Source organism: Sinocyclocheilus rhinocerous, unplaced genomic scaffold, assembly GCF_001515625.1.
Source record: "Sinocyclocheilus rhinocerous isolate Xijiao unplaced genomic scaffold, SAMN03320098_v1.1 scaffold1252, whole genome shotgun sequence".
NCBI lineage: Eukaryota > Metazoa > Chordata > Actinopteri > Cypriniformes > Cyprinidae > Sinocyclocheilus > Sinocyclocheilus rhinocerous.
In genome coordinates, this window is record NW_015640452.1 from 642,693 (window position 1) to 657,366 (window position 14,674).

Genomic DNA, 14,674 nt, shown 5'->3' on the forward strand with positions numbered 1-14,674 from the left:
ACACACACCACATGTACATAATTATTTATTATATAAATATAAAGAAGCAAATTACAAACCATAAGACAAATACAATAGATAAAAGTTAAATATTAAATTAGCTAATTTTCTAATACAGTAGGTTTAACATGTAGGCTATACATTTATTTAACATCTTTTGTTGTTTGATTAATGCCCGGTTCAGACTACACGATTTTAGCCTGATTTTGCCACAATTTGCTTGACGTAGGGTGTCGTGGGGATTCGTAAATGACAATGGGCACCCAGTCGTAAAGAAATTTGGAAATATGGGACAAAACATAATTTTTTCAAAATAAGTCCGGACACTAAAATAGAGCTAAAAATACGAGACTGTCTCGGGAAAAATGGGACGTCTGGTCACCCTATCTTTGTTTACAAGTAACCCTCCAGAGCAAAAACTCAATTATGGTAATGGACGTTTCGTTTCTGACACGCATTGTATACGGAAAGACCAATGACAACAGACTTGGCCAGCTGACCAATCAGAGAAGAGTAGGCTTATGGAAGGGAGGGGTTTACAGTTCTTAAGCTCAGAACTGCTTGTTTCGAAATCATTCGAAATCATTGAAAAAATGATTCTAATATTAAATGTATATTCTGAGAAAATTACAATGTTTTCTGACCTTAGATGCATTTAAACCTGTTGTAGGGGACTCCAACACACTATTAGGACACTTTAAAATACCATATGACCTGCTCTTGATTTAAAATTAACTCATAAAAGCTTTACAGTATCTGTACAGTATCACAAGATATGCCAAAATCCCAAAAATATTTCTTGTCAACTGTCCTTATATATAGTTTTTGTAGTATGAGAAGTATCATTTACAGTACATACATCACTGATCTCATGACAAGCTAAGAAACACTTAGAATCATAGGATCCACAGCGTTGCTTAAAATTGCAGAAATGAAGTGAATGATTTGTTACCTGCTGTCATTCAGCATGTTGAGAATATCATCTCTGAATGTGTCTCTGTTCTTCTCTAGAATGCCACGCACATCATACAATACCTGACACACAGACAAAGACAAACACTGTTATAAAATACATGCACAGTGACTTAAAAATAACGCAGAATTTATTCATTTACTTCTTTACATGCATTTATTTTATGGATGGAAAATATTGTTTTAATTATATACTTTTTTTCATATAACCTACTTCATGTGTCTGTCCTAACATTTCTCACTGAACTGAACTGAATTGTGCATGTGAAGAAGATACACTGTCTCTGTTCCTGTGTTTTACTTTTTAGCCTATTAATGAGAGACCGAAGAGAGAGGTTGATCGAGCTGCCGCAGTTTAAAGTCACCTGTTGAGTATTACTCCGTCATGACCTCCGTGGCGACAGATTCCTCCACTAATCTTAACACCATGAAATAAACTCCTGAGTTGTAAAGTATGCAGCATCCATGACACATGCTGGGGGTATTTATAACACCATCTCAATAATTACAATCTCTCATTTAAACAGAGAATTCATCTAAAGCTTATAGTCCGATCTTTTATTTGTGTTGGCCTAGAGAGCAGATGCTAAAGATATTCTCCTTCTGAAAGCATTTTAAAAAACTGGATTGATACTGCGGGAACCATGAATCATGTCAGACATTTTGTACACAAGACCGTGGTGAAGGTATCTGGTTATAATTAGTCATTGTCCAGTAAAAATATATAAAAATCCTTAAAAGACAAGATATTTACTTGAGAAGCAATACTTCACAAGATGTAAGTCTTAATACCCTGTGCAATTATAGATGTTTTTACTGGAAAACAAGACTAAAGTAACTGATTAAAATAACTTTTTTGGAGCAGAGAAAGTAAAGAGTGAAATCCAAGTAGAAGTGTAAATAAAAACTGTCAGGAAAAGAGAAACTGCAGCTAGAGAAGGAGCTGGACAGCATGCCAAATGCTTCTCATGGGAGAGCATGTTAGATGTGTGGTTTCCAGCACATTAAACTGTGGAGGCTTCGTGTGGTGCCCATGGTGAAAGGGCAAACAAGCTCTTCAAGTTCCTTCTCTCTCTCTCTGTGCTTTTTTCAGCACACTGCTCTGACAGCTTTCTCTCACTTTCCTGAAAAGACTAATTCCTCTCTTAAAGCCTGAAACTGATACTGAAAGTGATGAGAGAAGGAGAAGACTGGGGAAGTCCAGTGTCCACTTTCTCCTGGTAACCACACCTGTGCAATAGTGAAAGACAGGGATATCGACCAATATTTGAGATTATAGGTATCAACAGAAATGATCATTCCACCTGCTGTTGCTTACAAAATGTACTAACAACCTTGTCAATTAATAAAGCACATTTTATGTTTTAAATTATACAACAGTTAGAGTACTTGATGTATTAGCATTACATGAGGCCTTGTGCCTACAGCTGAATCAGATCTTCAGAACAACAGCAATCTTGCTCCTATGACATTAATTAAATATTTTCACAATCAGTAAATATTGCATAAAATTAGTGTTAATTTATAGTCAGCAATTTTGTGTATTTTGTATTAATAAATTATATTATACGTATATCAGACATTCATTCACTGCAATGTTACTGTAGAACACAGAATGGTGTCACACTTCCACATGTGTATGCATTTGTGTGTGTACATGTTTTTCTATACTGCTGGGGACTTAAACCTGAATACACACTCATGGGGACTTGTGTTAGGTCCCTACGGTTTTTTTGAGATTGTAAAAATGCACAAAGTTTAGAAAATACAAGAAATAGAAAATACAGTTTGTACAGTATAAAAACCATTACGCCTATGGGGAGTCCCCACAAGGATAGTGAACCAGACTGTGTGTGTTTTTATGTGTGTGTGTGTGTGTGTGTGTTTGGAGTCTGCCATCTCTGATGTCAATTAAATGCATTTTAACTGTACTAAATTTTGGCAAACCTTATAAATTCTTTCTAACCTCACAAATAACGCACCACAAAACCAATTTGCTATACACAGCAATTTTCTTCTACATACCTGGCGAGACACACTATAAATTCTAGGCTGTATCTAAAAAAAGTGTTTGTTTCTCTAATACGGGCAATTGTTGACAGTGTGGTTATCGTTTACTAATAGTAAAACTATTAAAAATTGCTTATGAAATAAAATGAAATATAAATAGTAACCTAAAAAAATTTAAATAGAAAAAATATATAAAAACTTTAATGGAAATTAGAAATGTTGGCTTGGTAACAAACTAAATTTAGCTGAAGTAATAAAATTAAACTTCATTAACTTACTAAAATTAAAACTGAAATACAAATAAGCTAAATTGAATATTTAGAAAAAAATGACAATCACACAGAATTGCTAAAACAAAATATAAATTCAAAACAGTAATAAATATTAAAATAGAATATAAATAATACTGAAATAACACTGCTTGTTGATGTAATTACCTCTCCTGCATAATGTTTAATACCAAACTGGTGATCTGCCACTCTTGGTTTCACATAGTAAGGGTTTGTCTGCAGAGACAGAAACACATAACACATTATTTCATATTGATTATATTTTGCAGTGAGCACACTCAGAGGTACTTCAGTCGAGGCAGACTGTATGTGGGTTCTCCGAGGACACACTCATTGTTCCTGCAGCCTGAATAAAGCCTGCTCACGTTACCGTATTGTGAATGTGTGTGTGAGAGGCTGTGGGGGTGTGACTGGGCATTGCCTATTGGCTCAGCACTGGTCTTTATCAGCGAGTTTAAAGAAGAATGAACTCTCTGTGATCTGAAATGAGATGGGGGGAAGAAAACGTGTACTGTATGTGTTTTGAAAAGGAGGACTTACAGCATGCCGGCTGTGGAGTTTCTCCAGCAGGGTATAGTCCGTGCCTTTAGGGAATCTGCTCTCCTCATTGATAAGAGCCAACATGCCCAGTTTCTGAGGAAAGAGCACACTGATCTAAGCACAGGCTCTCTCTGGCTCTCCACATTAACCACAGGGGTCTAGTTTGTAATCGATCAGAGATGTTAATTATAATTGCTTTAACAGTGGGCCGTTAATCATTACTAGTGTCAATACTTTCTCTCAAATTACACAGATATTTACTTGTAATGTTATGTAGCCATTTGTGCAAGAAAATGTCCAAAGGTTCACATCAAGTTGTTATTCTCAGTGACATGGCATTAAAAAAATAATAATATTTCCCTTTTTAGCCACTTGACATGGATGCCCTGTTAGCATATTCAGCACCCATACATCTTTTCAATTTCAGCTGGAACATGCAGTTCTTACTGCAACATAATATGCAATAATTTGCTAACTCAATTTTGCATTCAGCAGATGTTTCTACACTTTTTTTTTATACATGCAAATTCACTTTTTTAGGATGTATAGTGGATGCTTGTACAATTATAATGTGAAACTTTCCAGACCTCTTAGAGATTTACACTACAGTTCAAAGGTTTGTGTCAGTAAGATTTGTATTTTTATTTTTTGAAAGAAGTCTCTTATGCTAACCAAGGCTGCATTATTTTGAGCAAAAAGACAGTACAAAACAGTGAAAAATGATGAACATTTAAAATAACTGTTCATATTTTAATGTATTTTAAAATGTAATTTCATTCTGTAATGGAAAATCTGAATTTTCAGCATCATTACTCCAGTCTTCAGTGTCACATGGTCTTTCAGAAATCATTCTAATATGCTGATTTCGTACTGACTTAAAAATTTTGAACTGTAGTGTATGTGCATTAATACAGTCAGGAAATATTAAAAAATAAAAGTAGTAAGTAGTGTAAACGATGCAGAGGGCAGGATATGATGCAGAGAAGAGACAGCAGCATCACCTGCATGAGCATCACGGTTAAATTAGACATGGACCCCTATTTGTTTACAGTTTTTAAGACCAACTAAGTCTGCAAATCTCTCTGAAAATCCAATGACTACTGGAGATGATAGTTTGAAATTATGAAATTTCTCTCGTGCTATCAACGTTGGAATGATTTCTAATGAGCACTGTGTGGTGGCAGTGAGAGCTGATTAAAGGTCAAAGGTTAAAAGGACACCTTTTCGATCAGGTCCAAACACTCTGCGTTGTCCATCCAGTCGATGGCTTCCCAGTGTATCCCCTCCCTGTGTGGAGACACAAGAGAACCTCTTGAGCAACATCACAACACTACAAGTACACAAAGGTGGTATTATCCTCAGGGTTCATGTGATGAAATGAGCTGTGACCGGGCTCTGCTGACCCCCCTCAGCCATCACATTTCAACACAATAACACAACTGTGTGGGAAAGAGGAGACCCATTCACACATCTGGCAGAGTGCCTCCATAGCCACTACAGCAAGAACAGGCCGAGAAACCCCTGCCTTTACTTCATCTTCTATCTCTCCATCACTCTGCCCTAAAAGAGATCGCAGGACCGTCCATGTCTTGTACATCATGATGATCACGTACACGTTGCAACTCCACCCTTCTATGCTATTTCACCCCGTTGTGACCTGAGCTCTCCGTGACACCTGATAGTGTGAAGCTATGTGTCTACAGACCATTACCGTACACTCTGGGTTTCACGCAAAGATTACATGTCCTGATGATGTTGTAACTGTGAGGACGTAATGTACGCAGAGATGCACACACACACAAATGCTCAAATGGGCTGCAGGTGTGCAGTCCAGTTGTATACACTTATTCTTAATTACTGTTTGTCAGGAAAAGACCTCAGTACTCAAGGTGTGTTGTTATTAGCTATAACTAGCTATAATGTTAACTACGGATATATTGATCAGAAAGATTCACTAATATTTCTAAAAGCTTAAAACACATTATGAGCAAGTATGTGACAGAAACTTTCCTAGCTCCGCAAGTTTGTGTGTTTGTGTTATAAAAATGTCTGAACAGCATTAGCGTAAACATTAGCATAAAGTTATCTCTTCTACAGTTGGATTTCTTGCTACAACATGGCATTAGCATAAAATGTCATATTCTACAGTCACTTCGGGTGAACTACTGTCATGGTAGAGCAACAGTATGAAATGGCTAAGTTAATATTTTGATAGCTAGCTTAATAATATCACATTTAGTTTAAGTACACAGACATTTGATATCCGCACGCTAATATTCAGTTAACTAGGAATAAGCATGTTTGTTCTTTAAGATTCCCAAGGCCTGAAATATACTTTGAAATGTGTCAGAACACAATTCATAACACAAATCTTGCCATTGCATTCTTAGAGTGGCAACAAGGGGCGCACAAAGCGCTGTTGTTTTCCACAGTCATATTTCTCTTTCAAGTCACTAAGCAAACAGTATAAAGACAATCTTGTTGATCATGTTAGTTTGATTTTAAAGTAATTGAAATATTGCTCCCCTCGAGTACAAAAGTCTGTTATGGACACAGTAGCACAGGTACACACAAAGAGCAGGCAAAAAGTATTCTAATGACTTACTACAACCACCAAGATTCTGAAGTGGGCATCTGATGGACACTTTACTTTCCCATGAGTCCAGTCTACTGTTGTATATATGGATTTGGTCTTATGATCATGCATAAACCTAATTTAATCTAGCAATATGGAGTATGGAAGACAGTGTTGGACTATCTAAGCTGGTTTCTGATGCAAATTTAGGTCAAAATCTGATAACTGAAGCACTTTTTGCTGAGAGATCTCTTCCAGGGATAGGGTTTCAGTGCTAACCAGGGTCACTGACAGGACTCACCTGTTATATTCAAGCTGCTCCAGGGAGAAGATGTGCTTGTTGAAGTACTCCTGGAGCTTCTCGTTGGCATAGTTAATGTTGAACTGCTCGAACCGGTTCACCTGGAGGGGGAAAAAGTCATAAAAACATGACAATATGCCATTGACAGACAGTCTGGCTGGAACGTTTCACCTCTCTGTACTCAACAAACTCTTTTACCTCAAAGTTCTCAAAGCCAAATATATCCAAAATGCCAATGGACTTGAAGTTGTCCTTTCCTTTGATTTTCTGGTTAATTCTGGTGATGATCCAAGAAAAACACTGGGAATACAATGCCATGGCCACAGAGTCCCGGGAATCAATTGCCTTTGGAAAGCAGGGCAGAGACAAATATTAATCTAGAGACATTTTCCTTTAGTTAGCCTCCAACAGTGCAATTTAAAACCACAGTGTCAACAAGCAATGTCTCAAGAGATTATTACAAAACACTAATATATATCTGAATTTCAACATCATGAAAAAAAAACCCCAGTTATGTTCACTTTATGGGCCGAATCTGCAGGGTTGTTACTCTCTGTAATTGTGCATCTTTAAACATGTGAAGCTTGAAAACAATGGATGTCTTTCCTGATTTATTGCTGAGATTGAAAACAATACAGTGGCCCCAATAAATATTTGGACACTTAAGCCACATTTAAACCACCCAATCCCAACAAAGAAGTCTGTTTTTTTAATTATGCTCTGTTTTTAATTATGCTCAAAAATTAAGGGCAAAAAGTGGTGCATGTGGAACATGTTCATGTTAAATGTGATAAACTACACTGGTGCAAGACCACAGATACAGACTGTGAGAACTGACTTTACGCAGTACGTCCACTAAAATTGGCCTTCCAATTCATTTAGTAAAAGTGATGAAAAGTGTGGAAGCTCTTGAGAAATATCTGCTTCTGGAGTTTCAGTTCAACTCATAAACCCAGCAATAACCCTGAGCTGCTATTACTGGATTACAGAAGGAGAGAAAGGTAATACCCACAAATTAGCCTCTGCTATTCCTAAGAACGCCAAACTCCCGTCTATTGTTTCAGCAACACTATAATTCATCAGTCAGAGACACTTCTGCCTGATTCTGAACAGTGTGCTGGCTCCATCAGAAAGACCTGAAAGAATGGCTGATTGTGCAGGATACGGCGAATGGCAGCTGTTGAGGTCCTGACCACTGTGTTAATGCATTATGAGGAAAGGAGGAGGAGGAATAAGGGCCTCCATTAAGACATGGCACTGCTTTATGACCGCTGACACAGGCTGGAGTTAGTGGCCATTGTCTTTGTTCATAAAAAGATTGCTTGTGTTTCTACCGAGTTGGTCACAAAGGCCAGGGCCCGTTCTATATGCTAGATGCGATTTATGGGTTAATGTGGGTTGGGGTCTCTTTATTCTTGGCATGCACACGCTTTCCCCTCATCAGTCTTGCTCTTTTTCATAAACCAGTTTCAAATTCACAGGCCTTTGATTTTTGTTCACTTGAACTTTCATTGCGGGAAAGAGGAATTCTTAAGAGTACATTTTGAAAGCATTGCACTAGTGCTGAACTGACTGTTTCTTGTGTTTACTGTGCATATTTGTGTGATAGACTGCCCCCATTAGGCAGCTGCTAACCGCCGTCTCCACACTCGGCCTCTATTGTGTTGCTTCTCATGAGATCTTTATCACTGAGTTATTATAGCAGGAATCCGAGGGGACAAAAAACAGGAAATGGTACCAAGTCACGCAAAGACGCTTTCTACACAGGCGTATGGGTGTGAGCATGTTTTTTTAATGACAGTCTGTGTGTGTGAGTCTGGGGATGCAGGGAAAAAGGAACATGTCTCTGGACACACTGGCACAGCACAGACATGCCACGACATGATACAACATGACGGCTAAAGCAAACCAAGCAAAAAAAAATGTATAATAATAATTTTTTGAAACCACTGCCTAAAACATATGCCAAAACTGTAAATAAACCAGATTTAAATAGACAAACACATAAATCTATCTTATTTCTAGATATGCCGGTGCACTATACAACATCATAAAGAAGGATGGATGTCCTGGTTCCTTACCTGTTCCACAGTGAGGGGTGAGCAGATCTCTTCTCCTCTCAGGATCATGGACCGCTGAGTCAGAACCTCAGACAGCTGAAAGGAGTCGAGTCCCAGCAGATCACTGACGACACTGACCACTGTCATTCAGATAAACACACTGCATAAGCCTTCACAACTGTGAAAAGTGTGTATGCACATACAAAGCAGTTAATTATTCTCTTCAGAGGCCATCATTACAATGTATGTATATATGTGAGTGTGTGTGTGTGTATGCATGTATGTATACACACACTCACACATAAAACCTCCATGATATAAGTCTATGTAAATATGTTACATGTGTTCAACAGTTTACAGTTTGTGTTTGCTGATATGATATTATCCATTATTTTTGTATTGGATGAGAAATAAATGTACATTAATTGCTTATCCAAATTTCAAATATTGACTTTCAAATTAAATTTATGTCTCCAGCATATTTTTGGAAATATCTGGACCCGATTTCACATTTCAGGATGCATCACAATCATAAGGTAATCAAATCATTGTAATCAACCCTACTACAATTCAAAAGTTTGGGGTTTGGGTTTTCTTTTTTCTTTGTAGTTGCATTGAAATAAGCAACCAGTAAAGCTGAGTAAATGATGACAGATTTTCTTTTTCCTTCTTTCTATCTTTTTTTTTTAATCAGCAGACTTCTGGAACTGCTCCAGCATTAAGACGAGTTAGTGAGTTATCACCCATCTGAAGTGTAGTTATCAGAGTGAATACTGACATGTTGTAGCATGCCTCTACACACTCTACTCAGTGAAAGCCTGTCAGATAAAATATAGGCTGATATTGTGTGCCAGGGCTACAGGCGGTATTTAATAGGCCCTTCCACTAAGATAACTATTTAAAAAAGCATGTATAGCATGCTAGGTATGCTTCTGAGAAATGCTGATCTGCCTCGAACCTCCTTTAGTGGTGATCTGAGCACCCCCTGCAGTCATGAACTCAATGTTGCCGATCTGTAAGACCCCAGAGAGCAGCTTGAAGACATCACGGATCTCTTCCTCAGTGAATTCCATCACCTTCAATGCTTCCTACAGCCATTAAACAGAAAAAAAATATCAGCATGCTTTATTTGACAGATATTTGACAGCAGATATTGAATTCTTAAGGGAAAGAGAGGAGGAAATGGGATCCTGGATAAATTATGCTTACACATGCTTACTATGATCAGAGAGATCATTCTTACTTAACCAATAAATATGTATGGGGGGGAAGAAACTCAGAATAACTCGAGTTTAATTAGGTCTACCTAATTCCTTCTGAACAGATTACGGAAAAGAGATGATGTGGTGCCCTCTATTGGACCCTTTATTAATGCCCAGTTGCATGGCATTAAAGAGATAGCTCACATAAATGTGAAATTTCTGTCATTTACTCACTTTCATGTTGTTCCAAACCCATAAGACCTTGGTTAATCTTTGAAACACAAAATAAGATAATTTTAATGAAATTTATGAGGTTTAGGTTCCTCCACTGAAAGTCTAGGTAACCAAAACTTAAACAATTAAAAAAAGGTTATAAAGTTGTTGTAAAATGAACCTACAAGTATATAATTCAAACTGAAAGTCTTGTGAAGAGTTGCAATTGCATTAATCATTAACAGATTTAATTTAGTCTTCTTTTCACATATAAACGCACACGTAGCAAACAGAGTAACATTGACTTGGATTAAACTGCTCTATTCATGTGGAACCTTTTTGGATCTTTTAAGTTTTTATTACCTGGTCAAACTCTCAGATTTCACTAAAAGTATCTTAATTTGTGTTTCAAAGATTAACCAAAATTTGGAAAAGGCTTGGAATGCAATGAAGGTGAGTAACAATGATAGAATTAAAATTTTTGGGTGAAACGTTCCTTTAAACTCTGTGTGCTCATGAGAAAAGTAACTGTCTTAGAGTCAAGAAAGCTGTCAAACATACAGTATTGACTCACCATCACACTATCATAGAGGTGTTTGTCATCCAGGCTTCTGTCTTTCACACAGCCGGACTGGTTGAGGTAATGATACGCCTCAGGAGAATCAGCCAGCATGTACATTTCTGATGAGAACACAGGGTTAATCCATACAGCAATACAATGGCCAAAGAGAAAAACAAAGATTCGGCTTGTGTAAAGGTGAAGTGTGTAACTCCTGTGCCACCAAAACAAAAAATTGAAATAATGCTAAAATCTCACCTCTGTGCTCATACTTAGCACCTGACAACAATGCATAGAAAATATGGTAGTTCCTCTCTCCCGGATTCTGCCGCACAACTCGATTCTGAAATGTAATGACATTTATAAAGCACAAAGCATTTAGTATAACTGCTTAAATGCATGGCTATAAACAGTCATAATTTTTACATTACCAGTTATACTTAAAATAATAATAATAAAAAGATACCTTTTCAAGTAAATAATCAATAATACAGCCGCCCTGGATATTTCCACTCTGAGAGAAGTGAAGCTGAATGAACTTGCCAAAGCGACTGGAGTTGTTGTTGTAAACAGTTTTTGCATTTCCAAAAGCCTCCATTATTGGACTGGAGTGGAAGAGAAAGACCAGGTGTTAAGATGGACAGAAATACAACAACATCTGTAAGAACAGAGTATGTGTGATAGAGCATATATGACCTGCTCTGTACGATGGCTTGCTCTACTCTGGTGGTCCTCTCTGACAGCGGAGAGCCTGTGGAGTTCTGACTCTTGACGGACAGGAACTTCAGCAGCAGTTTGGTGCTTTCTGTTTTCCCAGCACCACTCTCTCCACTGAGAATGAATACACACAAAGCATACATAAAACACATTTTGTCTGTGTTTTTTTGTTTGTTTTTGAAAGAAGTCTATTATGCTACTTTTATTTGATCAAAAATACAGTAAAAACAGTAATTAAAATAATTACAGCTGTTGTATTTGAATTTATTTCTGTGATGGTAACGCAGAATTTTCAACAGTCATTACTTCAGTCTTCAGTGTCACATGATCCTTCTGAAATCATCCTAATATGCTGATTTGCTGCTCAAGAAACATATCAATGTTGAAAACAGTTGTGCTGCTTAATATTTTTGTGCAAACTGTTATTGTTTTTGTCAGGATACTTTGATAAATACAAAGTTCAAAAGTATTTATTTGTAATATGAATCTTTTGTAACAATAAATGCCTTTACTGTCATTTTGAATAAATTTAACACACACACACACACACACACATATATATACAGTATATATATATATATATATATAAATAATTTTTTAAAAGATGTTCTTGCCGTTTTTTCTGCCTTTATTTCGATAGAACAGTATAGTGACAGGAAGTGAAGTGGGAAGGGGGGATTGGGAAAGGTTCGCAAGCCGGGACTCAAACTTGGGACGCCCGAAGCGCAATGGCGCTACATGTCAGCGTGTTGCCCACGAGGCTATCGGCGCCTACTTTTAAATGGTATATTGAAATGAATACAAATCGCATCACTCATCACAGCCACAACCCCTAAATTTAGTAATATCTGCTCCTGAATGGTGAATGACGGTGAATTCCCTCCGTTTATTTTCACCACTTTTATTTTAGCCAAACTTTGTGAATTACTGAAGAAGTACATAGTGGCTGATGGGTCAAATTTTCCTCTCCACTGTTCTATATGCGGTTCGCTTAGGGCTGTGAAATCTCTCACAATACTTTCATTCTCTACAATTTGAAATTTCCATTTAATATGACCAAATACAATGCGTTTCACACAGTACTACTGGGCAACTGGAACAAACCCATCATTACAAGTGTTCACCTCAGAGGTCTTCTGATTCCAAGCTGCCACTATAAGCAAATAAAACTGACCTCTGACCTCCATGCCAAGAGGAGTTATGCAATAAACCTTGCAGTATATATCAAACATAAACCATTTTTACATTCAGCAGTCACACTCTGATTGGATTATAGTCCTATGAAACAGCAGATGTCCAAAACACCCATGTGCATCAGTCATCTTGTGTACATTTGAAAGGCACAATTCACCAGCAGCAGTCTGGTGAGCTTCATATGAAGAGGATCTGATTAATCGTCCATTAAAATTATAATTAAACTCCATTCAAATCAGATAATACTCAATGTGATGTGATGCCTTTAAAAGAAGCAAACTAGCAGGATGTTACTGTCACGATGTCCACACACACGAGGAACGAGGAGACACTGGAGAATACTTTACCAAGACTTTATTTACAGGAACCAAGGGAGACGAACACAGGAAGACCTTTACCGGAAGACGTACAACAGCGGACAGAGAAGTAGGGACTGGGAACACTTTAAATACACACAGGAGGAGGGGATCACGAGACACACCTGGGAGCAATGACACATCATGTGGAACACCTGGGACAAATTAACTAAACTAATCAGGGGAGGAACAGGAAACTAATCAAATAAGGGCATGGGAAGGCACATGGGGAGCAGGACACACACAACACATGGAACAGAGTCTGACAGTTACCTGATGAGCACACACTGACTGCCGTGTCTCTTCCACAGACAGCGGTAACACTCATTGGCCACAGCAAAGATGTGTGGAGGTAGTTCACCCAGGTGATGTCTACTGTACACATCCACTGCCTCGACGGTATACAGACCTGGTATCTGCTTATAAGGGTTCACGGCTGCCAGGATGGAGCCAATGTTAGTCTGTAAGGTAGAATGTATGATAATGAGAACATACAAGTTTGATCTTACACTGTTCATACATTTGATGTTAAACACACTTTCCAAGTTTCCAAGTGTTGATGAATGTAGTTATTTCTATGAAACATGGTAATAGTATGTTTTGTCATAGATGCATGGATTCTACACACTACATATTTCTACAGAATTCAAATGCCTGTCATTCCCAAAGTTCTACAAATCCACTGACAACTGCATGTTCATTTTTGTCTAATCTAATAATGATTTTAGCTACCAATATGCATGTTTAACATGATAATTCCAGTATATGTTAAAATTCATTTTGACAATTCAGGAAATAGTAAAGCAAAATGATAATAAAAACTATCAATACATATGTATAAAAAAAAATCTAACTTATTTCCACAAAGCATGAATGCTATTTAGTTACAGACATATAACATTATCATAAGATGACATATGTATTACAAAACCATGTAACCACCATGTAATTTTATTTTTTCTAAAAATTTGGTCAAAAAAAATAATATTAAAAAATACCAGCAGCAATTTCTTGGGAAGAAAAAAAAAACAAAATAGATATCCATCAATATTTGCTCCATTTATGCTTGTTGTCATTGTTACATGGGAAGTTCTGCACAGCTTTAAACTCAGATTAAACACCATTAAAGCTTCATAGAATAAAGTTCTTTTGAGGCACAAGACCTCTCAAAGCACAGATTGTTCCATTGTTTACACAAAAACACTGCAAATTCCAAATTCCTATTTGAATGTAATGAAGAGAACTAGTGTGTGTATGTCTGTGGACCTACCTAACCATATTTTGGGGACACATTTGTACCCAGAAGTGACCTAAATCTGATAAACCCTCTCTTTGGGGGAAGTACTCATTTGTAAAAACCATATAAAAATGAAAGTAATTCAAGTTTTTTTTTTGTTGTAAAAATGCAGAACTTTTTCTGTTAGGGTTAGGGTGTGGATTAGGTTACAGTGTTTATAACCAGCTGTAAATAAAAACAAGAGAAGTCTATGTAGGTCTATTTTCAAAAATGAAACTTACATAAATGAGGTCCTTCTGGTATCGCAGGAAGAGGTTGTGCATGATGGCGGCCTCGTGTAACTCGGCCAGAGTGGACATGTCCTCCACTCCACTGATGCTGGTGGGATACATGGGGAAAACCTTGAGCCTGTTCACCTCACCCTGATCCAGAGTTATCACCTTCAATA

General features: G+C 37.3%; 1 protein-coding gene across 3 annotated transcripts in view; it reads right to left on the reverse strand.

Moving 5' to 3' along the window:
* LOC107752883 (unconventional myosin-X-like) overlaps positions 1-14,674 on the reverse strand; it is a 73,532-nt gene that overhangs the window by 34,103 nt on the left and 24,755 nt on the right. For all 3 annotated transcript variants that reach the window (XM_016568954.1, XM_016568953.1, XM_016568955.1), the window contains exons 3-16: positions 14,508-14,666; positions 13,263-13,450; positions 11,419-11,553; positions 11,189-11,327; positions 10,981-11,065; positions 10,738-10,844; positions 9,707-9,836; positions 8,770-8,888; positions 6,887-7,033; positions 6,689-6,789; positions 5,033-5,099; positions 3,813-3,905; positions 3,420-3,488; positions 953-1,035 (exon numbers count right to left, since the gene is read on the reverse strand). In XM_016568954.1, coding sequence (XP_016424440.1) covers positions 953-1,035; positions 3,420-3,488; positions 3,813-3,905; positions 5,033-5,099; positions 6,689-6,789; positions 6,887-7,033; positions 8,770-8,888; positions 9,707-9,836; positions 10,738-10,844; positions 10,981-11,065; positions 11,189-11,327; positions 11,419-11,553; positions 13,263-13,450; positions 14,508-14,666 — 1,622 coding nt within the window. The remainder of the gene's footprint in view (positions 1-952; positions 1,036-3,419; positions 3,489-3,812; positions 3,906-5,032; positions 5,100-6,688; positions 6,790-6,886; positions 7,034-8,769; positions 8,889-9,706; positions 9,837-10,737; positions 10,845-10,980; positions 11,066-11,188; positions 11,328-11,418; positions 11,554-13,262; positions 13,451-14,507; positions 14,667-14,674) is intronic.